Source organism: Anas platyrhynchos, chromosome 10, assembly GCF_047663525.1.
Source record: "Anas platyrhynchos isolate ZD024472 breed Pekin duck chromosome 10, IASCAAS_PekinDuck_T2T, whole genome shotgun sequence".
Classification (NCBI taxonomy): Eukaryota; Metazoa; Chordata; class Aves; order Anseriformes; family Anatidae; genus Anas; species Anas platyrhynchos.
In genome coordinates this window covers 17133094-17158336 of record NC_092596.1, presented here as the reverse complement: position 1 = coordinate 17158336, position 25243 = coordinate 17133094, and the positions used below count along the sequence as shown (strand labels likewise).

The 25243-nt window shown below is 39.9% G+C and overlaps 1 protein-coding gene across 3 annotated transcripts in view; it reads right to left on the bottom strand.

The window, feature by feature from the left end:
* ADGRG4 (adhesion G protein-coupled receptor G4) overlaps positions 1-25243 on the bottom strand; it is a 30987-nt gene that overhangs the window by 4900 nt on the left and 844 nt on the right. The window contains exons 1-20 of one of the 3 annotated variants that reach the window (XM_072042975.1): positions 24132-24224; positions 23519-23577; positions 22033-22137; positions 19598-20212; positions 14327-14410; positions 13773-13867; positions 13395-13447; positions 12605-12644; positions 12076-12095; positions 10656-10804; positions 9617-9749; positions 8979-9097; positions 7727-7937; positions 6995-7160; positions 6724-6873; positions 5737-5859; positions 3963-4008; positions 2998-3101; positions 1441-1562; positions 359-627 (exon numbers count right to left, since the gene is read on the bottom strand). In XM_072042975.1, coding sequence (XP_071899076.1) covers positions 359-627; positions 1441-1562; positions 2998-3101; positions 3963-4008; positions 5737-5859; positions 6724-6873; positions 6995-7160; positions 7727-7937; positions 8979-9097; positions 9617-9749; positions 10656-10804; positions 12076-12095; positions 12605-12644; positions 13395-13447; positions 13773-13867; positions 14327-14410; positions 19598-20212; positions 22033-22123 — 2590 coding nt within the window. In that variant the 5' untranslated portion in view covers positions 22124-22137; positions 23519-23577; positions 24132-24224. Of the gene's footprint in view, positions 1-358; positions 628-1440; positions 1563-2997; positions 3102-3962; positions 4009-5736; positions 5860-6723; positions 6874-6994; positions 7161-7726; positions 7938-8978; positions 9098-9616; positions 9750-10655; positions 10805-12075; positions 12096-12604; positions 12645-13394; positions 13448-13772; positions 13868-14326; positions 14411-15967; positions 16017-19597; positions 20213-22032; positions 22138-23518; positions 23578-24131; positions 24225-25243 lie in introns of those variants that run through there. The other 2 variants (XM_013103584.5, XM_021275257.3) reach the window with 2 other exon arrangements.

The following is a 25243-nucleotide window of genomic DNA, read 5'->3' as shown; positions in this document are numbered from 1 at the left end:
TGCATCACCAACACAGGGGCACAGGCTGCGGTCAGCTCGTACTTCCTCAGGCACATGCACTGATATTAACTGGCATGATAAATCATTCCTGTACAGATCAGGATCAGTAGGGAAGGCATTTCTTTACATTAACTTTTGGCCCTCCTTGCATATAACTGTGCAACACGCACTTCCTGCTACTGTCTCCTTGAGCAGGAGAAACTTAAGATGAACCTGCCCAGGGGAAGAATACATCCTTAAGGCTTAGGGCAAGCACCACATTTCTACTAGCTCAGTGTCCTAACTTACTTTTGCAAATATGCCTCTATCTTAGCAAATGTAACAAGCACGGAAGTTGAAAAGAAATTCACTTACTTACCCCATCCAGCAATGCAGCATTTTAGGATGTACTTTGGGATGTAAATATTGAATACTTTAACAAGAGACAAGTAGAAGTGAACAGACTCCAGGCACATCCATGTGAAAGCTGCAAGCAGGAAATAGTGAAGGAGTGCAGCTACGGTGATACAGAGACCTGGCTGGTTGAATGAGGACAGCCAGGGATTGACCAGGAAGACCAAGTTCAACATCAGCAGTGTGGCACAAAGATTTAGCAGGATTTTTGCAGGATTGTCTCTCCGCAGCTTTCTAAATGGAAGTGGAAAGTTAGAAGGTTATGATTGCACAAATTCTGCTGGGTACATTCTATAATACCAGGTAATATAAATGTGTGTTCGACACATTATAAACTGGCTTCCTGCAGTGTAATTTGTATCTACATTAACATTTTGAATCAAAACATTTGGTTATTTTTGAAGCACAACTTTCAGTCTGAAAAAAAAAAGAGCTTCTATATACATGAAAGACCTACCAGGCTATTCACACTCAGTAGAAGAGATATTTAACTTAATTTTTATTTTTACTACTACTGCATGAAATGTTAATTGTTTTTGCAATATTACTGTCTTAGAAAAACACCTACAGCTGCCTAAGGCTAGAGCCCCATTGTTCCAGGAGCTACTTGTGGATAAAGTTTGAAACAAAACCTATCCAAAAGGACAAAACACCAAAACAACCAACAGAAAGGGAACAGAAATATAATCTTTTCTATTTTACTATTAGTGTCATCTAATGTACCATCTATCTATAGAGAATATTCCAGTTTCTTGACATGATATCTTACCCATATCCACAAAATACCCATTTAGGAAATTACAAAAATTTAGGAACACAGAAGTTGTTGAACAGTTCAGACTAGTGCATGTCTCAAAATATAAGGATTTTAATCCTTCCTGTTTCACCACAGTCAGAGGTCAAAATAAAACAGTACTTATACTTTCAGATCTCACTCTTGCCTCCTGAGCAACACATTAACAAATATTACTGAACATTCTGCTAGTTACAGAAAAATCATTGTTGCTAAAACAATAAAGATGACACAAGACAAAGGATAAGACTTACTCAAAGGCTAGATATGTCACCATCGTTATACCCAAAAAAAGGGAAGAAGCACCACATCCTGCATAGCTTATCAGAGTTAATACATGATCATTTTTGGCATCTATCTCTGTCCGAGATAAGTCCTGTGGTACAAGATAAAGAATCACAGTTGTTTGCCAGATAGAGAAAATTGCTTTCCATATTTTCACATGGATAAGAAAATAAACTTATACTCTGCCTACTGCTACTTTAAGAGGGTTTCCATTAATATTTTTACGTGTTTCTTATTGTATAGCCTTACCGAATATCCACACTAGTATGGTCAGCTCCTATATTCAGTATTTAAAATATCTAATACTTAGTTGTGAAGCTAGAAAAGCTGTACTTCAGAAGCCAGAAATTCAGAATTCCAGTATCTCACCAACATTGTTCAACTGGGAGCTTGCTTTGTAGGAGAAGCTCTGGTTTGCTTCACTGGCAGTTGCCATGCTGGGAAACTGCATAAACTTGCTAAATGTCTTGGAGTGTAGGAGGACTCTCCACATCCAGAAAGCATCACCCTGCAAAAGTCATCTGGGAGGCTGGGTCTTGCTTCTCCCAGCTGTTGCCAGGAGCGATATTGATGTGATTTTTGACGTTTCCTGCTACAGTTTCTCTCCTCTTTGGTGAAACTTTGAGCTTCAAACAAGTAACCTAAATAGCTGGTGTATGATAGACTTAGTGCCGTTAAATACTTGTATCCATGCTTATTGCTTAAATGGAAGTGAAAAAGAGGCGAGTTCTTAAAATCAGACTGATTTCTGTTTGCTTGAATAGCAGCTTCAGCAAGTTGTCTAAAATCTGTAACATCTAAATTTCCTCTTGCAGAAGTCACATTTTTAAAGCCTAGAGAGGGCTTTCGTGCCTCTTTTTGAGCAGGGCAATGCTGACCTCTAGGGGAGGCTGGGCAAGCATCTGACAGGGAAGGGACAGGACAGCCTTTATCCGGTAGGTTGGGTTCTACGGACATGAAACAATTCTCAACTATTTACTCAGTTTGCTTTGAACTTTCCTATTCCTATGCATTTGTTGCAATCCATTCTCAGGCAGCCATCTCTGCACTCTCATTTTTTGACATCTGACTTTCAGAGGCAGCTTTCTGTGTATTAAAATATTGCCTTTCCTGCCAAGAGATGATTGTTAATGATATCTCCCATATTTATATTAAATTTACCTTCCTGAGGGAGTGTAGACAAAGCTACAGAAAGGATGTAATATCATTAGTTGCCAACTGGTAGGTAATAAATTTAACACAGTATTTCCAATGCAGCAAATAAGGCATTAATATGTATTCAGTTACATTTGCAAAGAAGTACAAAACACATCCATAAAATGATTTTGTCTTGAAGCGAGTGACATTTAGAGGACTTTATGCCATAAAAATTATTACAACTGTTTTGTTTTTTGTTATCAATTTTGGCAAAATTGCAGATAACTAACAGCTAGTATAGATATGAATCTCCCATCTCTCCCCAAAATTAGTGATGACTTTGTCTAGTGCCACGGGACTTTTTTGGAGATGATTCATGGAATACTTACCAGCAAGACTCCAAAATGGGTAAGATGGTTACAAAAACAGATTGTGTAATTCATATCTGTATATTCCATTTCACACCCTGATGTATTCCAACCACCCAGTCCATCTGTGTAATATAGAAAAAGAGATTTTTAAGTAGAGTTAGTCATGCTCAGTCATTTATAGCTCTGCAGCATGCAGAATGTGTGAAGATGAGCTCAAGTTAGTACAGATTGCAGGGTCATTTAGCAGCACACAAGTGACATTTCACACAGGAACACATCTTACATATTTGCCTGAGAATCTCAAAACTTGGATGAAAGCCTCTGGTGGAATGAAGAAATATTTAAAGTCATTTACATGCCTGCACACAGAGAAAGCAAGAAGGTAAGTCCATTTGACTAGATTGTACTGCAGGGTATGGAAATATAGAAGGCAAGATATTTATAGGGCATAGAAATTGTTTAGACAGCATGTAACATTGAAAAAGCCACATCTTCCCTAGTAACATTAAATTTATGACCCTATTTATGTGGCATGCATGGCATATTCAGAATCTAAACTTCTGTTAAATAAATAAATAAAATCTAATGCTAATAATTGGGAATCCTCCCCCATATGAGCTGTTAACCCAATACATGGTTATCTTTCTGTGTCTGTTTACTCTCAGAGCCATATCCAAGGCTCGACCACAGCAAAACCCCAAATGACTTCCCTGAAGTGACTGTGAGAAGTCATCTGATGTTTCCTAGCACTTTTGATTTTTCTTAGAGTAACTCTTCTTATCTGTGTGGATGCACCATTGTACAATGCCAGACACATTACCACTAGCAGTAATGTCAATTGTTGAGGTATCAGTGCCAGTGGAAAGGAGCAAAACAGAAGGGGCCACATCGAAGAGCACAGACTCAAAGTCTCAAACGCCACGTCAAGGAGCCAAAGGCTCTGGTGACACAGCAAGTGTGACAGCTCTGTACACAGCACTTACTGTTCTTCTGAAAATCCCAAAAGGCACAGTGCACTGCTGCATTACCCTGAAAGCAGAGAAAAAAGAGGCTGTGACATTTATTCAGTACATCTGTGCATCGTTCGCACTTGCAGACAGTGCATTTTGCTTGTAATCCAGATTTATAACAATGGCACTTTGATTTATCTTCCCCTGCACTGCTTGACAAGAAAGCCCACTGAGGAATTAGGAGAGTTTGGTCTCTGATCAGTAGCACAGTAGTGCCTCAGAGGGTTTGTAGGTTACTGAAAATGCTGCGGTTCAGCAGCAGTGAGACAGCTGGTCCCTGGAAAGCAGCTGGGATATGGTGCACTCATCCATGGCACTGAAAACCAGCAGAGGGTCCCCATTTTTGCCTTCCCCATTACTAAGTGAAATCACAGCAGTCAGTGATTTTCCTGGTTTTACCAGTCCTTCTGCACCTTTCATTGTCTGTTTAGGCATAAAAGCTGACAAGTTGTCCAGTTTAGATTGTTTCCTATGTCTGACCTCTTTGGCTTCATGTGGTATCTGAGGTGTCATGCCTAATTACTGGTGCAATTCAGAAGTTATGACTAAGACCTAGAATAACAACCTGAGATTTTACATGATAAAAAATAACAACAATAGTAATAACCTCAAGATAAGAAAACCTTTATTTCACAATTTCAGTGTTTCTGCTTTCTCTCTGAAATCAGTCAGGAAAGAGACCTAAGAGAAAATAAAGCTTGCCTGTAGGTCACAAGCAGATGAACAAATTTAAACGGATATTTAATGCAATGTTTGCTCTTGGGGACATTCTATTTTATTACTCATAATGCTGCAGCAAACTTTCCCAAAGCACAGATTCCTTTTCCTTTATTATGAATAAAGTTTGGTAAGGCACAGAGTTTACAGGAAGCCACCCTAACAGATAAGCTGTTAAGACTTGTGATCTGTAGACTGCCAAATATAATTAGGAAAAGAGCCAAAGATGTAGGTTAGGATGATAGCTCATTAAATATTTAATTAGGATATTTTTAAAAGGTCAAGAAAAAAATCTGAGAGGTGCCAGATGGCCTGGTGGAGTAAAAATGACAGAAGAGAGAGGATATCTGGATGAAATTTTTGTTTTCTAGAACTGTATGTAAAGAGCATATTGCCAAAAAAGCGGCATTTTCAAGCTGTCATTAACTTGAACTTTAATCAAATTCATCTTATTGAGTAATTTTGTTCTGCCCTCAGTTTGCAATGTGTTTGTGTGGAGACTGAACCATAAACATTTGCAACACCAAAATGCTAAGGAGGAACTCATTCAACAAGTTGGACCCATGCCCACTAAAAAGCAATTTAAGATAGATTTTTATTTTTGAAACATCATTTTGAAAGAAAACAAAGCAAAGTAATTTTGAAAACATCTATGCAATGTTTTTGAATTTTTTGAAATTTGCCCCTCCTGGTGACTAAAACAATTGGCTGAAATAGGAGCAACCACATTTCAGTCAAACCCAAGCTGCCATTTTTCAGCAAATCAATTATTCCTTGAAAAGAATTGCTCAGATAAAACAAGAAAAACGTCCCTTGCTTCTCGCATGGATTTAGCATGGAGACACAAGCTTTACTAACCTGCAAGAATGAAATAAGCCACTGAGATTTGTGAGGATTGTCAATCTTTTAGTTGATGGAGAGGTCAGTCAGCAAAAATTTTAAACTTATCTGACTAGTTGCCAGTTTATTTTAAGGATAAGTGAAATAGTTTCTATTTCAACAACTCTCTGATTAAATGAACATATCCTACCGTATTTTGGTCTATGTGCTGAAGAGTTATATTCACAGGTTCATTAAGGTTCTGAATCAGTGAATTTTCAATGCTGGCACTCACAACGTAAGTGTTCAGCCTCTCCTTCTGTAAACTGTCATCCTGCAGTGGAAAAATGCATACATGCAAACAATTCCAAGTCATTTAAGTTACCAGCAATCGTGCCCTTTACTGTTTCCATTTTTTTAAACTGTCTTGCTTGGAAATTGTGATCAGCTAAACACCATGGGATGCCTGATATACTTTAGCTACTTTCTACTTAATTGGAAAATGTAGTTAGTAGCAAATTCAGGGAGAGTCTCCACATCAGCAGAAGCAGAACACAGTTTCAGATGCATCAGCTGGATTCAGAAAGCTGCATAGCCATTTCAGTACATCAAAACATTCAGTTGTACATCATTTAGCTCATTAGACAGTAGACACGATTGTGAATGCTTCTTCTGTGTGAAAAGCATTGCTCAGCATAACATATGTTTCATCATACCAAAAGAAACGTCTTCCTTTTTAGATTACATTCATGCCCCAGAGTTAGGAAAACACAGCAAATATTAGAACATTCCTAAATGCTGCATATTACTACTGCTATTATTTTGATGGAGAAAGAAATCCTGAAATTATTTTCATGACATTTGATGTGTACCATATCTGTTTTTTAAGCAAGAGTTTACTATTTCCTAGAGGAAGATTAGGGTATGTTCTTTTCCTACAGAACAAAAGTATTGGAATAACATCAGCTACAGAAAATGAAGAAAACACCTACGGTCTCCAGACACCTCTTAGAGCATTGTCACAACTGAGAAGGTTTTGCTGCTTGGACGTATTTTCCCTGCACATTTCTCAGTGCTCCATTAGTCTGATGCTAAAGTGCCTAAAACAGATTACACTGTTGGGATTTTTCTTTTGTACACATTAAGGACAGCTGAACCAATTGCTACCATGTTAGCATTTGTTAGAAATCACAGTTACCACAAAAAGTGAAGTTGTGCCAAAAAAATTAAACTGGATCTTTGGATGCTTTTCTGGGTCAGAGTACTCATCCCCTAAGAATGTCTTCAGTGATTTTGGCAAAAACACTGAGGCCAATGCCTTTTTGAAGGAGTTTTCTTGAACATCGATCTGCAGGAAAGAAATGACATACTCAGAGCTGCCTTCCTCTAGTCAAATACACAACAGTACAAAACAGCAACAGGAATTGCCTGGTTTAGTCAGTAGTCCATGAGCTGATGCTTATTCTCACCTTGAGATCCACTCCTTGGTCATATGAGGTGATACCAAAGGCCAGTCCTTCAAATACACTGGGATCTGGACGCATCACCAGCAAAGCCAAGGACGTGGTTATGACTGATGCATTTCTTTCTGTGTAAGCCATCTTATAGCCTATCTTCTCAGTTGTCTCCAGGATACTTTATTAGGAGCAACAGCAAGAAAAAAAAAAAAAAAAAAAAAAAACACATCTCTTGAAATATTATCCTAGTTTTATAGTACCCAGACAGGAGACAATCAGATAAAAACCTCTGCTCTGGTGTATGATCACAAAGAGCACTCACTAGAGCAGGATGGAACCGACTCAGGACAGGTGGCATTTTGTTTGGCACAGGGTCAGTTGACTGCAAGCAAATGAGTTATCATAGAATCATCCAGGCTGTGTCATGCATGTCTCCATGCTGACCTGTAAAGACCTCCTCTGAGATGAGGTGCCAGCTAGTCAGTCTCCCTGATCTGCGTGCAGCATGAGATCTCACATACAACAACTCTGTGATGAGGACTTCTACAGAACGGGTTCTGGTAAAAGCACCTTGGACAACACATAGAAAACAATTTCTATCCCTAGGAACCACAAAAATATCAAAGATCCAAGTATGGAAAATTGCTAACTCTTGTGGTAATTGTTTAACAGACAAAAAGCATGAATTTCCCCATGTTTCCACTTTAGATTATGAAGCTGCTTATGTGCAGTGACATTACTTACATATTGGTCATTTTTCTAATGTTCTTATCTTCTGTTTCTTGAAGTAAAATATAGTTCAATATAGTCAATACATCCTCTGCAAGTGTCACACTTATATCTTCTAAATTCACAACATCAGAAATTTTATTTGCAATGGTTTCTAATTCTTTCATATCCAGTGTTGCATCCAGCAAGAGATCTAAAATATGCTGTACAACATCTTGTGCATTCTCTGAAAAAAAAAAAAAAAAGAAAGAAACAGATGATTTATGCAGCACAGCCATACTACAAGTCTCCACATTAAAGCAGGAGGGCAGAGTGTGCTTTTCCTCTGTTTCCATATGGTCATAATGCTTCTGGCCTATTACAAAATTATGACCCAAAAATACGTCAATATGCCCTCCACATGAAACCGTCAAAAACTTCAAAGCAAAATCTGGATGTCTCAGGTTATATTTTAAAGGGGGAAAACAATGTAGTTTTCATAAGAATATTATCACCTGCTTTTGGGTAATAAAGATTATCTGTAAATACTATTTAGTTTTAACTTTGATCGTGTTTACAAGCATTTGTGAGCTCAAAATTAAACAAGACTCTCCCTCAACCCAAATACTGCTAACTGGTATAGCAGCAAAATCAAATTATGAATGGTATAGTTTGAAAAATAAGTATTTGCCATTCATTATATCATCATTCTTCTGTAAATTTTTCCTAGAAAGAGAGCATTACCCCTGGGAATCAGAGAGACTATGCAACTGCAGATATCTTTCAATGATCTATTTATTGATGCCACTGCTGCGTAGGTGGATAAACTATGGTATTGGTTTTGTACATCATTCAAAAAGCTTGCATAGTTTGGCACAGTTTTAAAAAGAAATATAACTGGGTGGTAATGGTCACCTTGTATATCACATGAATTAGTGCATACACTTTCAAATTCCATGTGCTAATTTGTGTTTATTTGCATGCGGTCTACAGAACATGAAGTCCTTTGACATGGTAACAGGGAATGTATAGACAGGCAAAACCTGTCATATTATTCTCTTGTTACTTATTTAGTTCTAAATCTAAATGTCTTCAGAGTAATAGCTAGAGAATTTTGAAGCAAATGTGAAATTCATTTACATTAAAAGCATTTTAGGATGACCAAGTGAGTAGGTTGCACGTAACACAACCTTGTAACTTCAGTTTTTCAGACATCCAACATACACATTATCTAAATATAAGCATTCTACTTTGATTCACTGTGTCACTGAAATATCTGGTAGCTTACCGTCTGTTATAGTGATATCATGAAGATCTAAGATATTATTTGGAAGTTCTTCCAGTAATTTACATTCAGTCGTATTGGGTTTTTCCCAAAAAGCTTGCTCAAGATCAATGTTAATTCCACTGAAACATGAAAACACTGCACATTAAGTTATATGAAAAAATATGCGTTTTTTTATGTTCCCTATATTTAAGTACCTAAAAATGTAATTAATTGGCCCAATTTTGAAAACTGACTTGTAAGTGAGACCTGACTTAGCAGTCATTTAGCACAGTAGGAGCAGAGCCCAAATGCCAGAGCAATTTGAAATGCTCCTAGAGATAGTGACATTCTGCCATTGGAGGGCAATGTGCCATGAATGGAAGGCACAAATGCTACAGTGCATCTGTTTCCTCTCCCTGCTAAAGCAGAAAGTCAGCTTCCTACTATGCTGGCTTGCACTTGCTGCAGGTGATGGAAATGATGCAATACTCCCTTTTCCTGCATCCTACACTGGACTGGCCCTGTATACTTTCCGTTTTCCTTGGCATGTCACTGTCATGTGCCATTACAGATGACCATCTGGACTCTCATCACAGGAAGCCTTGCACACCCTCCTGTTTGCCCTGCAAGAGCCAAAATGAGATGATCTCGTCACTCACCAACTCCTTTGAGCAGACTCTAGAGGGTTTTTGTTGCAGCTGACCTCAGCTTTGGTAGCTGGACTTGTTAGCGGCCAGGAATAATTACCCTTGTATTTTGTCTGTGAAAAGCTCTCTGGACAGTCCATTAGTACTGAGGAAGAAATAGAAAAAGCTCTTTTAAAAAGGTTCATTACTCAAAAAGAAGAATTCCTTGGCACCCAGGGACCAGCTGTCCCGTTCTGGACTTCCACTCCTTCTGAGACTGAGCTGTAATTTTTTACTTCTTTTGTAAGCTGGATGGGATTGTTTTAACAAGTTTACTGGCTGAAATAAAACATTTTGCCTAAATATTTTGTCTGTTCTTCTGAGGCCTTTTTCTTTTTTGTTTGACAAGGTCAGTTCTCAGGTGAAATGCTACCTTCCCAACATCATAAATTGTAATTTAATGACAGTACATCCTGCGGTCTTCTCTAATCTATCTGAAGCTACTTTCACACTACCTCTCATTATCCCATCAATGTCTTTTCCTTCAGGCTTGCACTTTTATGCTTGACCTTTTGTAAGTCTTAGGTACAAAATATGTTTTTGAATTTCAGGTACAGTCTGTTAACCCTTATCTCTGCCTTATTGTAAGGACTGATAAAGATTGTAACCAAACCAAAGAGATTATTTACAATTTGAGGCTTGATCCAATAAACATTAGCATTAAAAGAGTGCATGCAGTGGGTTTGGTTTCAGTGTTTGGCTCATGTCTCCCTCAATAGCCAGAACCTGGGGCACCGCCTATGAGCAGGGGCTCCCAGATATGCAGCCATATCAGTCTGCCCTTGCCTTCATTGCAAAGGTGCTCACACCTGCCTCGGTACCAGGAGTCATGGTTTAGCCTACCTTGTCATTGCATTGCATTCTATAGCTTGTGTATCAGATAAGGTCAGTTTGGATACTTGGAGGGACGTTTTCTAGCTCTAACATCTCCACAAAGTTTCAGTTTGATAAAACACTTGCAGCTAGAGTTACAAAGCATATGATTTCCATCGAGGTTTTAATGAAGTATTACCTATTGGCCTGACAGCCACATCTTCAGGTCTCACATATAATGATAACAGTCCATCTTCATAAGTGTCATTCAATAAGAGCTTTATCTTGAGAATCAGCACATCTTGTGTTTCAAGTGACATGGCCTTTATAATGGCCTTACAGACATAGCTAGAAATATAGCACAAAATAAACAAAGCTACCATAGCAGTAATTTTCACAGTTATACCTTATAATTTTACTGGCTACAAAATTAAAGAATAACACAGAAAATTATATTGAATTGAATAATTGATGTATTTTGTTCACTATAAGTGTTGTCCTCCAGCAAACGTCACCAAATGCCACTTCTTATGTACATTAGTACCTTATCACTTGAAATGCTTTACAAAGTACAAATTACTGGGAATGCAGGTACAAGAATCTATTTATAGTTTCACAGTAAATACCTCAAAAAGTTTCCTAATCATGTTATCTTGGCAAAGAAAAATCTCTGTGACAAGTAAGCATTTTTTAACCAAGTTCTAATGTTCAGAGTGAGCTAGTCATAAAACAATGAGGTATTTTTGTACCCCTGTGTCCAAACAGAAGCGGCAGACTCCAAGGCTCCCTGAAAAAACAGAGATTTAACTAACTGTTGTCAGTGTCTCCATTAGTTTCCATCTTTTTCTCCTTGTAACGGCCAAGTATGTTTGCTGATTCAAGCATATTTGGAAAGACTGTCTCTCTCTTTTGAGTGGCTTCAGACATGGCAGAAAGAACAAACAAGTTTCAAGCTCTCAGTTGTGGGTGGATTACCTCAATAGACCTCTAAGTTAACTGAGGGCTAACCTATGAGACTTTCTTACGAGTGGGATGTTTCAAGTGTTTCCAACTCACTCCTGTTTCTACTTGGTTGTTCCCCACTCAGCATGGCCTTTGGGGTAACCATTTACAACCCTTTGAAGGTGATGGGAACTCAGTTCCCTCTGCTCTTCTGGCCTGAGGTCAGAAGGCAATTAGGATTTCCTCCAGAAGAGGTGCAGGATTCATCCTGGCAGACTTCTTGGGCACTGTCCAGCAATGCAGTCTTCCACTCACTGTTCTGGCCTCAGTGAAGGACACTGCTCACAGCCAACTCTAATAGCGCAGCACAAACCTCCCAGCTTGCCATGGAATCAGTTCAAGACTTCCCAGATATGGGGTGTGAGAGGGAAACCTTGGATGCTCAAATACATTTCCCCAAGTCAAGCAGTACTGTGAATCTGACTCCACACGTGTTTTTCTGTTTTAGACAGCTAGAGGTTCCCACTTAATAAAAAACTAAAACTGAAACTAAAATAGCCAAGAAGGGGTATAATGTTTTCTCACCCTGTTTATGAGCAGGCTCATAGCAGGAGGCAGAATTTTCTTATTAAATTAGTATGAACTATGAAAATCCAGTTCATAACCATGTGTCTTACCTTTGTGATATCTGCTTTGCCTTCATATTCAGTTTTCATAGGACACAAAAAGTTAGAAGCTGGTTAGAATCAACAGTAGAAACTCCGTGTGTTCATTAAAATAGAGCCATATTGGTTTAAACGTTATTAGAACCTTATTATCTAGAGTAGCCTTCATTTCACAGTACTTTTGGATGTAAATCAAGAAAAAATAGAACGTCACAGTGCGTGGATGCTAATTCATACAGAAAGCAGATTAAATCTGTATCTTGCAGTGTGCAGTAAGCTTGCTCATCAGAAGGCTATTCCAAGGTAGACTGCTTGAAAATAATGGTGAACACATCCTGCTTTCCTTGGTCTTACGAAGACCATTTCAATATTTATTGAGACACAGTGATTCTCCTGCCCAATTACTTACATGGGATACATTATATTTAATACTTTCTATGTAACACAATAGTATCAGCATTTAGACCATACAACTACTATATCCTCTGTAAAAAGATAAGAGAAAGTAAATTTTAATATTAGAAAATAACAAGTTACATACTTGAGTCATCTTATAGACACTGCTTTGTGAAGAATTAGCCCTGCAAGCAAACCAGAATAAAATAATTAGTTGATATTAAGCATATGGATATAACATGTTCCATTATGCTATCACCTAAAAATATCTTTTGGTTTGGAAGGTACATAATTGGAGTCCTGGGCAAAATGCCTTTGTTTCTGAGCAGGGTTTTGGAATTGTACTGTACTTTCATTAGACCCTGCCATGACAAGAACCAGTGTGTGCCTACTTATCCAACCTGGACAGCCCATACGGGTCTGTGATGCTTGCTCTATGGATGGATGTGACCCTCAACTTCTCTTGCACTCACATACTATCATTGAAACAGGGGTTCAGCAGTACTAATGTGAATTCTGCAGATGCCAGCACTCTGCCCTCCTTTCTGTCTCCCACAAATACCAATTTCTACACACTTTGAATTGCCATGATGGCACACAAGATACATCAGCCCACATGACTCATTGCTCACATACCACAGAGGCAGTAAAGGCTTCATCTTCATCATGAGCCAATTTATATGGCCAAAGATGAATTCTTAGTTTGGCAGCAGATACTTGCCTTGCATTAGGCAGGATATATATTTTCAGGTGAAGTGAGCCTCATAAACAAAATGTGGGTGCTACAAATGATCACAGTTGTATAGATCTGGGGGACTGATTTACACCACTGTCACAGGACTGGTCATATGTTATATGGGTATTTGGAACATGGCTGCTATTTCTCTCAAAGGACGTAGTGTCAACGTGACATCACTATACAGCAAGAGGCTTACCTGACTTTAAGGTTCGTCACAACAAATTCTCCTCCAGTGAATATGATATTAAACTGGAAAGAAAATGATAAAATTTTTATTAACTTGTTTATCAGTGTTTTATCTAAACCTGCTTGTAAATTTAAATTGTCATCAAAATTCTACATTCCAATGAAAAGGGCTAAAAATATTTGCAAAATGTCAACACTTTTCCCTTCTTTCTGAATTTAATTTTATCCTGTTAAAAATGCGTTGGATAACATGATTATGAAACGCCATGATATTGTTACATGGATACTTATTTTTGTGTTCTTCCATAAATTTGCATTCTGTACCAGCTGTCCTCATCATCTGATACTTTCTAGAAATAAAAGAGAACAAGAAAAGAAAGCTACTCACCCAGTTTTCTATAAGCTTCCTTGCATCATAGTAATCAGGAGCTCTCTCAGTTTTGTAGAAAAGATAAAAGTTCATGTCAACGTTATAGAAGCTGACTGTAATAAGACAACAGAAGTGAGATGAACCCTATAGTTTGCACAGAAGGATACCTGCACTGTCCCTCCCTTTAGCCATGGCTATGCTTTCCATTCCCAAATTCATGAAGATTCTTTAGGAAATTCTACCCTCCAAGAGTCTAACTCTAGATTACTACTGTGTTGCTAGAAACTTAAGGACTCTGTGGGCCCAAAGTCATAGCCAAGTTATCACAATTTAACAAGCAAAGGCACTTCAGCTGAGCTGATTTTAATACTTGAGGGTGCACTAGCTTTGCTTTTACCACATGCTAAGAATGCATAAGAAGAGATAGAAAGATTTGCTGACATACAACACCTTGCAAGCAGCAATAGCTTAAACATGAGACCAAGTCTTAAACTGTCATGTGTATGGTGTCAGCCAGTGTCAGTGATGACCAGGTCAGCATTTAAAACAGTCTTGTTTAGGAAAGTACTTACGTGCAATGGTAACATTGGCACTATTGGTTGGAGATAATGGTGGCAACGTAGGAGCCGTTGTTGATGATGCTTCACTTGAACCAGCTGAAAAAAATTTTGAAAGGCCTAAGAATCCACAATGGCACAAAGAGCAAGAATTAACATAGTTCATAGGAGGGAGACAGTCCTTGGGCAAAGGTCATTGTCACAAACTGTTGTTATTCTGCGGACCTCTGAGGTGTAAAGCAAAGGCAAAGGGGGAAAATACATCTGTGCATGGTTTTGTTTTGTTTTTAATTTCTCCACTGTTTATGTTGAAGAGCAGCTCTCTTGCTGTTCCCTTCTTGTTTGAATAGTCTGTGCTGTTCTTCAGGAAAACCCATGTGCCAAACACAGAATGCTAAAGGGTTAACATAAAGTAATGAAATTGAAACAGACATTGACATTCATGGACTTTTATTTAATGATAACCTGGCATAAGGATTCCCATTATAAATGCCAGCCATCCTGCCTGTATATTTTCAAAGTAAAGAATTCTGAGAATTTGTTCTTAGCTAATTTTCCTTGAAGTGAATCACCTTGTCAAACCAGATAGGATTTTTGCATTTCACATGCAATCTGCCACATCATCAGACAGACAGGGACAAAATGGGTGATGTTTGCTCACACGTACTACAGAAAATTGCAATGAACCGAATCACCGTGTAACATTACAGGCCTCAGTGATGAAAGAAAGGCGTGATCACAACATTTTGCTCTAGAGATACAGTTTCCTTGCTATGCTGGTGATTTGTGTTTTTTCTTCATTCACATGACTGTCAGAGACATGACAATATAGTTCTGACTAAGAGAAGTAAACTTAACACATGAATACAAAGCCAAATATGTATGAATAAGGAGTGCTTGGAAATAAGTAGCATAAGGCTATGCTTCATCAAACATTGTTTTCTCTAATGGAGTTCAAGGTAAGAATCACCCCTGCTTAAAAAAATAACAGCCCATCTCTGACCTATTTAAATCAAGAGCAACACATCCATGGACAATAACAGAAACAGGCTGTTAAGAGCTTGAAGTAATAGTCTACTGGTTTTATCCTAAATAGCTCAAATTATTTTTTGAAGTTGAAAAGACACCTGAAGCCAAAACACCCTACTGAACAGGCACAATACACAAGCTATCTTCTCCCATGGTCCTTAACCCATTGGAAATATGAGAATCAGTTCACTCTTCTGCTTCACTCTTCCAGCAAAATGCAAGTAACTCCAGGACCAAGCTGTCACATTGCCATTTCAAATCAGCAGCTTGCAGTCAGTCAGACACCTAATCCGAAATAATGGTTATCTGCTGATTCTTGATTTGGAAAAGATCTGCAGGCTTGAATCATTGAGCTGCAAGACAGACCTAGATATTCAATATACAGACCTCCTACCGATATCCACTAACACTGTTTGCATACATATGCAGCAAACAAGAAACCAGAAATCAAACAAAACAAACAAACAAAAAAACAGAGGAAACAGAAAACAATTCTTTAAAGAAAACACAAGGACCTGAAACTGGAGACCTGTGCTTTATCCTCCAGCACCCATGCACACCAACCACTCCCTATTCTCACAGCACTCACTCCTGTGAGAGCACAGAGTAAAACTGCAGGTACCTGACCTGTGGGGCTGTGGAGGGCCTGGGACCCATGCATCCCATGTGACTCTAATCCCAGGGTTTAAACTTCTAGTGGAAACCTATATGCCTTCCTGTGACGTGAAGCTGCAGATGTGGGCTCCCTGAGCCCCAGTACGACACTACAAATAATTCGTCCCTGACTTCAAGCTGTCAGAAACAGTGGAAGAAAATGAGTGTCTTGCTATAAGAATTCCTGGCAGATAGGAAGTGTGATGAAAATGCAGAAGGGATGGTGCTGTGCAGACATGCCCTATCCTTGGAAAAAAATCCTTTTTCTTTCCTTATAGGAATACAGACACGATATTAAGCTATGATTTATCAAGTCATAAGCCAAACTATTTGTAAACCTGAGGTTCAGCATAACCTCCTGACTCTCACAGTGCTGTAGATTCTCTCCAGACAGGAGCCTGCATAGAGCTGTGTGATTGCAGGCTCTGTTCTGTTTTCCAAAACCATTGCCTTAGGGGTGATGTATGATATCACTCAGTGTCAGTCAGGATGAATCAGAAAAAATCTGCTGGGGAAAAAAAAAATAAAAAAAATACAGAAATGGCCAAACAAAACCCAAATCCATTTTAATCAGGACTCATAAAGCAGTTTTAATCTCCTAACAAATGAAGCATAATTACAACTTCACAGATTCAAATTTCTTTCTTTCTCTCTTTCTCATTATCACCTGAAGAAAAAAAATCTGTTTATTCTCACATGTCAAGGATCATTACCAGCAGGCAGGTGTGGGACTAGCCACCTGCATCCTGTAACTTCATTTGCTTTCATTAACATGTATGTAATTCCCTTCACGAACTAAGAGCTAAGAAGTGATGACAGATGAGATTTAAAGCTAGAAAAATAGTGTACCACCACCATTCTTGAAGTTCCAGTTCTGGATTTTTATTTGATAATGTAATAAATGGTTTATTTGGTATCCTACAAATATGCTTTTTTTTCCAGTAAAAGAAGCAGTAAAAATTAGATCAATGTATAAGCGAACTATAATAAACATAATTTTGTATTACTAGCAGTAATTTTCATACTTTGTATATTAATTCTTCTCCCAGATTATTTAAAATTAAGAAGAAAATTAGAAATCAGTGTGTGGGTGAGGTAGGGGGAGGAAAAGATGAAGACTGAGTCAGAGAATAAGAACGCACACTATTACTTCTACGCTTTTAGCAAAGGCACAGCTGAGCTGGAGAAGTAAAGGATCATCTTCAAGAACTCCGGGGGGGGGAGGGGGGAAGGGAAAAAAAAAGGAAGAAAATAACTTTACTCCTTGTACCAAGTAAAGCCAATGCAATTGCTACAATAATTATATCACTTAAAGTCAACACACCCTTTCAAGGCTGTTTCCTTCTATATTTGTATGAACAGTTTCATTCATTTTGCCTAAATGTGCCTTGTCTTTCCAAAATTAATGTAGGATTCCCAAAACAGAGCAGGCTGCACAGGTTCTCAACACAACTGCATGAACTGTCTATTGTTAAATCAAATCAAGCCCTGACAACTAAAGCAATTCGCAGGTATACAGAGTATATAAATATGAGGGAGAAAAACAAAACCCAAAAAACTTCACAGCTAGTAATTGTCATAGGACATAACTATTTGAGTCAGTAGTTATGGTCCCATATGGACAAACTAGATCCAAGTGCAGCTTCCCCTGTAAGACTGAAATCTTGGTATGTATTTTATCACACAGGACTGTTTGTACTACTCACTGATATCTCTGTCTATTATATCGCCAGTTTGTCTCTGTGAAACAGCTAGCTCATGAATTTCAGCTAATTAAAGTAAGCAGTAGATTTATAGTGGAAGCAAAGGTCTTGCCAAGAGCTGACACAAGACTGATTCTCATACACTACTGAATGTTATGAACACCTTTACAACTGGGACTTTATGATAGTCATCTAACTTTTGCTCCTTGGAAAACGCCAGATTCTAGCATCCCTTGTCCCCATGTGAAACACCTACCCAGAGGCACATGGCACCATAGGCAAGACTAGCCTCGGTGCCTTTTAGATTTCCTCTTGCTGATAACCTTTGAACACTTGGACCAACATTTTCCAGACTGAATGTGCCACTCAGGCTGCATTGGAGAATCCTAACTGGAGGAAATCACTTGGTTCTTGGGAGTACTTTAAAGGAAAACAATGCTCCATCCACTGAAAGCCTCTCTCCAATATATCTGGTCTCACTAAAAATCTGCTCAAATTCATCCAAGTTACTGTTTTGAACAATCGAAGTCCAGGAACACTGAGGGGAGCCTTTGATTTTAGGTGCTACACTTCTTGAAGTTTTTATCAGCAAACATGACTAAGCCTCTCACAGCTCCTTGCCAAATCAAGCACACACCTTTCTCACAGTGCAAATGGGCCCAAGGGCAAAGGCAACAGTGGTGTTAATTGGAAAAGGGAAATGTACCGAGCCTTCCTTCTCCCTCATGGCCCCGCAGCCAGTGACATGAGTGAGGAAATAGCTCAGGCAACAGGCAGTGCAGAAACAGGACCTCCTGGATAAAGGCAATGGGGCGAGGAGCCAAGAGACAGATGGGAAGGTTGTGATTTACAGCAGTTGTTATTTGTGCCTCTTTTCTTCGCTGCAGAGCAAAGGGGTGTGTAATGAGAGGTGGGGGAAATCCCTCTGAACAAATGTTTCAGAAGCAGTTGTTTGTTTCCTGTTCTACTCATTTCCTTGGGACCCAGTTTGATGTAACCTGGAGCAGGAGATGCAAAAGTGTACAGGGAGCTGAGGTGAAGTTTGCAGGTGCTGTGCTTGACAGAGAAGCACTCTCTGGTGGGAGGCTTCTCAGATTCTCAAACTGGGCACCAAAACTGAGCAATTACTTCTGACTGTGCTTCTGCACTCCCTGTGAAACCACCATCTTACAGAAAACTAGTAAAGATGCATATCCTGTTATTGTTGAGCTCCTAAGTACCATGGCATGTCATTAGCTTTACGTAAATTAATCAGTCACAAGCTTTACGTAAATGAGTCAGTCAAGCAGTCAGTCTCAGACCTCTAGTTCAATCCTGTGTAATTTAATTGCTGTTTAGTACATACAGACATCAGGACTGAATGGTGAGATACCACCAAACGCTACCAAGAGTGTTTTTCAATGGAGTAATGCCCATCTAGGGAAGAGAACATACAGAAGCCTCGTGGAAAAGTGATTGCTATCATCTAACTAATGGCTGTAGTTAAATATTATTAAACATATTGAAAGAAAGCTTCTGAGTTCAACCTACAACACTCAGTGCCAGGCCAGCTGAGTAGCAGGTTGGTACCCCAGCAGAACAACAAACCACAAGAAGGTTCATCTAAATCATGCCACCTGCCAGCATCCTCCAAGGGACTCTGGTGGCAGAGCCTGGCTCTGCCAGCTTTCCCCCATCCACAACCTCTATATCTGCTCCAAGAAGATATGCGGTGTGAGTGGGGAAAGCCATACACGAGGCTAGCCCTGAGCACTCCTGGTCTCAGGCCCACAGCAGTAACACAGGATATAAGACAACTTCTGCTTATTGTCCTGAGCAGTGGAGGGTTTCCCAGTCTCTGAATTGCACGATCCTCAGCAACACACAAGCCCCAAGGAAAGAAACTGTTGCAGAGACTCACCACAGCGCAGGCGATGGTCAGCAATTGGAGGAACGCCGAAGTCCCAGTACTCTTCCTTCCAGCTGACAATATTGCCCTCAGCACAGGCCTGTAACTCTTCCTGATGCATCACAGTGTCCCACATTTGGAAGTAGTACAAGCTTCCAATGAAACTGTTGCTTACTTGTACAATAGATCCATCCTTTCTTTTATGCAGGTGACCCAGCACCAGACTTCCACTGGGTTTCAGGCACTCGGTGCTGTCTATGTCTTCTTTATATATGAGCTTACTATTACAGTAGACCTCCAGCAGTTGTTTTCTGTTGTCCCATAAGAAGCACACGCTATACCACGTGAAAAGGGCTAAATCAATCCCAATGTTTCGACTGGTGCCAAAAAGATATATTCTCAACTGCTTGTTTTTTCCAGAGAGACCAAGCTCTAAGTCATTTATGTCAGTGGATGTATTGTTAGTGTCATAGGAAAATGCTGCCCAAGAGCTTGTGTTAGCAGTCCGGTTTAGATCAACGCACACAGTGAACTGACATAGCTTAGGAACACTGTGGTTGATCAGAGATGTGTACTTGTCATTCCTTCCCAGTAAATCCAGTCTTTCTCCACGCAGAGAACATGTTTCTGTAAGAAGAAAAAGCATCAGGAAAGAGGGTAATGAAGGAAAATGAAGTGTCACTTCAAAGAAAAAGCTGCAACATGACCTCATTCAGGTACTTCACTGAAAGTCAATTAAACAAAAAAAAAATAATAAAAGAAATAAAAGTTTAATCTATTTCTGGTTTCTGCTGTTTTTGAAATTTAATTTTGAGAACACCCACACTACCAGTAAAGAGAAGATGAGTTTAATTCTCCAAAGGAAATGCTGAGGCCCTCAAGACCTACCAAATACAGAATTCAGGTCCACATAGTCCAACAGCTGCATGGGTGTTCAATGTGAAGGCATTGGTCTGGCATGCTCTGGGAGAAGACCTGTTTGAATGTTTGGCTCCCAAGTGACATATCAGACCCCTGACTTTTAGTCTTTAGGTTAGGGTTTCTGCTAATACTAAAAATAATCAGAATGGTCCTTCTTTCAGGCTCTAGAAAGTTGGTCTGGACAGTTTTTTCTTGCTTATTTTTTAATTATCTAGTTATATCTTTACAACCTACCCATACAGGTTTTGCTAAGAAAGGCCAGAACCTCCCTGAGTAACACCAGCCACAGCTCCCCACTCACAGAAAGAAACTTGTCTGCATGCGACCCCACTGCACCCGTAGTAATGCAGCTCTGCAGAGTAGCAGAGCAGCAGTTGTAACGGCCATAAAACAGCCACCTCAGATCAGGGATCAAAACAATAAGAAGCCAGGCCTCATGGGCTGGCCCAAGAGAAGGGAATCATTATGGGATGTATGACTGGCAGAGCTGGCACCCATCCCACAACTGACCAGAGTACCATTGTACTCTACCGGAGACAGGCTGACAGATAGGTCTTTCAGGGGTCAGCCCTTCCAATGTCTTACAGCAGACATATTAGGAGCCTCTAGCCAAAGCTGAGAGAAAGTGGGTACACTTGGCAAGATCTAAACATTAATGCAGTCTTTTTATTATGGGGGCTTTATCTGGAAAGAGCTGATTTTTTCCCCAACTGCACTGTGTGCTGGAAGTGACCCCAGTGCAACAGGGTGCATTTTAGAAACACAAATTATCTGCGTGTTCTGCATTATTCATAAGAAAAAAAAAAAAAAAAAGAAAAAAAAAAAAGAAAAAAAAAAAAAACAGAACTAATTATTGGTCTTTGGAGATCTATGGTTGAGTGAGAGGGTGCTGAATGTGTGAAGCACAGCTTACCATGGTTGACTCAGCACCTGAATTATTATGGGGGAATTTGGTTCTGCCTGTAGCTTCATGTTTTTCCCAGAACACCAAGAAGCAACTAAATGCACAGTTCATATTTTACAGTGATCAAAGTAAAAAGAGAAAGAAAGAAAAAAAAAAAAAGACACGACACCCAGGAAGGAAACAGGTGAATAATGACAAAACTTCAAGGCTTTTTACCTCCAAACATGAACACTTGTGATGCAACAGAAACTTGACATTTCACACCTTTTCATATTTTCTCATTTGCACTGACTCATCTGTGGCCCAGACTGAACCAGAAGAGGGTATTGTATCATGCCCAGACCTGTAAGTCTGCAGGCCAGCATATACTTAGGGATGCATACTAGGCAAGGACCCCAGCCCCAGCTGGAGTTAGCAGCAAGAGGTCCAGGGCAAGGGTAACTCTTGCACTGGGGCAGAACAAGAAAAAAAAAAAAAAACAGACTTCTATACATATACTGTGTTTGGACAAACCAAGGGAACAGCACACAATTCCTGGGCTGTGGGGTACGCTGTGAGCCTCTGCCAGCAGCAATGGGCACTTGACAACACCATTCCTATGGCTAATCCTGAGGGGAATTACCTGCAAGAAGGAAAAATCCAGCAGCAACCGTCAAGATGCAAAAAGCCTTGTCAGAAGGGGGCTGTCCAGGTCTACACGTGAACATCTTCATTCTTTAGGCATGTTCTGAAAGAAAGATGTTAACACTTACACACATGCTTGGCTGAGAAATTCAGTCTGCTTTCTGCAGGTTGCTGAAATGGCATTTGCAGCAAGTGAGCCCAGAAGGCCTCACTCCCTGTGACTGAGCAGAGTCACTAGATCAGTAATCTCTGTGGGGGTAACAGCTTTATTACCCTCTGGTTTCTGCTAGTTTCTAAAAGAGATGAGGTCTAGGCAATCATGCTGTCAGTGCATGTTTTGTCCAACCATAACAACTCTGCAAACCTGCTATCTGGTTTCAATCTGCTCTGACAAAGGAGTCAATGTCTGAATTGGTGAAGATCCTACAAGTGTTGGGACAACATGAAGAGAAAATCCTGCCAGCAAAGTAAAGCCTGAAGTGCTCGTCCACGGCTCTGTGCCACAGATTCTGGTGAGATGGGGAATCAGGGGGCAGCAGCCAGGGCAAGAGGCATGAAGAAAAGCAGGATGCAAGACTGCACACAGACAGCACAGTCAGACAAACTGTTTTCTCACTGTTGGCCTTTGTCTACAAAAAAGCTTTCATCAAATTAATTAAGCCCTGGGAACACACTGGTAATTGGAGAAAGACTTGCTCAAGAATATAAACATACACTGAGCACTTAAAGCAAAATGGAAAGATGCCTCTCTAAGCTAGAAGAAGTTTGTCCTGTTTTGTACTTCAGTTTGACTGAAGTCAAAGACAACTGTAGTTAAACCAGAGCAGGTGAATGGACAAGCAGCCTAGATTCCTGAGCATCCCAGACTCAGTGCTGGCATCCTACACTCTCCCCCATGGTGGTATGCTTTCTCTACTCACTTCACTGGGATCAAATGCCAGGGCTTGTATTGGTTTAGGACTACACTGGATTAAATCTTCAACTCATATGTATAAAAAACGTCTGTAAGGGAAGGACTTTGTCCTCAGATCATCTAAATTGGCCAAACTCCACCCAAAGAAGTCACCTGGCTTAACATCAAATGCAACCCGTACCTGGGGCTTTCCACTAAAGGTTACGACAGTCTGACCACTGACAAAATGGAAATTGATCTTTTGTGTCCCAATGTGCACGATAAACATTAGAAAATTATTAAAAAAAAAAAAAAAAAAAAAAAGAGAGAGAGAAAGAGAGAGAGAAAGAGTTAATAACCACTTTCTGAGTTTCCTTTTAAAGCTGCAGTTTACAACATTTACAGAAAGTTAGGAAATTTCATCCAGCTTTCCATTTAGTGCTGTGACAGCGACTTTTGCAATAACATTTAAGAAATAGATCATTATGCTCCCAGCCTGTGGTAACTAAACAGAAGTTCCTACATATTTCAGGTGATTCATACTTTCTCCTAAAAACATCAGTCTTTAAAAAGGTGCTGCTCAAACACTCACCTCCCTGCGTAGCACAGAAATCAAGGTAGATTTTTACCAGGTCCTCCACACTGCTTCTTCTGGCAGATGTCAAAACATAGATAAAGAGAAACATGAAGAGAAAATCAGGTGGGACGTTGTGATGTTTTCAGTGGGTCAGGCAATGAAAAGCAAGTGACTTCCATTCTGAAACTTCATTCCTTAGGTACTGGAAAACCTGCTGTGACAACAAATCTCTCCTCCCAACCTTCTCCGTTACCATTCCAGCAATGATTTGCTTACTTCTGCAATAACGTTTAAGAAAAAAATCACTATGCTTCCAATATGTGATACGCCCCAGGTTGTATTCAGTTTAGCCCAGAGCAAAGTCCAGAACATGTAGCATTATAAAACACAAATTAGAAAGGAACAGATGAAGTGTTTCCCTTGTTCCTGATTCAAGAGTGGCTGCAGTAAAGGGCATTAGTTTCAGTTTTCCTACAACAGCTCTCTAGCTGTTTGTAGTGGGTAACACTGTAATGTAAAGATCAACTTAACTGCTGCTGCTTGCTACTGAGAAAGATTACACGTGGTGAAAGAGAGGAGTGAGAAACACCAGGAAAGGAGAGTCCCACATGGCTGTCACTTCAGCTACCTTGAGGTTGTCTTGAGTTCAGGGAGTTAGCTCTGGAGGAAGGAAATGGTTTGCTCAGGACCCTGGAGGGTTTGCCCCTGTCTCCAGCAGCACCGTGTGTGATCTTAAATGTTTTGGCAGTGGCTCCCAGCAGTTCAGCTCCCTAACTGAGTAGGGAGATGAGAGGAACCAGAGAAAGCCTGAACTTCCCAAGGCTTTCCCAATGCTGCAGTTCACCCTGCTCCTCTAGATAGTCTAGTCTCTAAACAGGATGGAAGTGTCCCTCTCTTCCACTCTCCTAAACAATCCAGTCCTCTGTCTTCACCTTTTTCTTGACAAATCTGTCTCCTCCTCTTATATACCCTTATATAAGCATCCCAGACTGGAAGTTTCTCCTCTAAAGACCACTACAGCACCACTTAGCCAAACTGCCCCATGGCTCAGGGACTCCCCTTCTGCCCTGCCTTCTCCCTGCGCAGCAGCACAGACCTGCTCATGGTCAGCAGCTGCTGCAGAGCACCCACACACCTTTATCCACCAGTCTCAGTGGGAGGTTTTGCTCTGTTTCTTTTATGGGCAGAGCATAATCACTGAAATTACTAGGCATGAACTACTTGCCTCTTCAAATCCACATTGCAAGTGTCTTTGTTTCAGGTATTTACATAAACTCTTGCATGGAAAGCCATTCTTCAAGCATGGGACAGAGCAGGACTGTTCAAGAATGGGTGCTTTAGAAGTCATCCTTTTTCTATACCTGTTAAACCAGCATTACGGTATCATGGTACGGAAGGAGTTCCTACTGCAACCCCAGAGCAATTATTGAGGAAGCCTCACTGTCCCCTTTCTCCCCTTCCTTCATCTTCTTCTTTCTGTTTCCTGTTTTGTCTTCAGTTTAGTGTTTTTAATTACTCAACACAAGTTGTTTATTAACTTTGCTAGAGATTATTGCAAGGGGTCCAGAAAACCCAAGTGGGGGCACCTCCTCTTTAACACTAAGTCACAGGCAAAGCCTGATTTCATAATCAGCATCCCACATCCATTTCTGATCAAAACTGTCCTGGGAGTCTTTAGACGAGAACACTCAGGACTCAGAGCAGAAAAAAAATGCTCTCTGAATAAGAAGTACAATGACC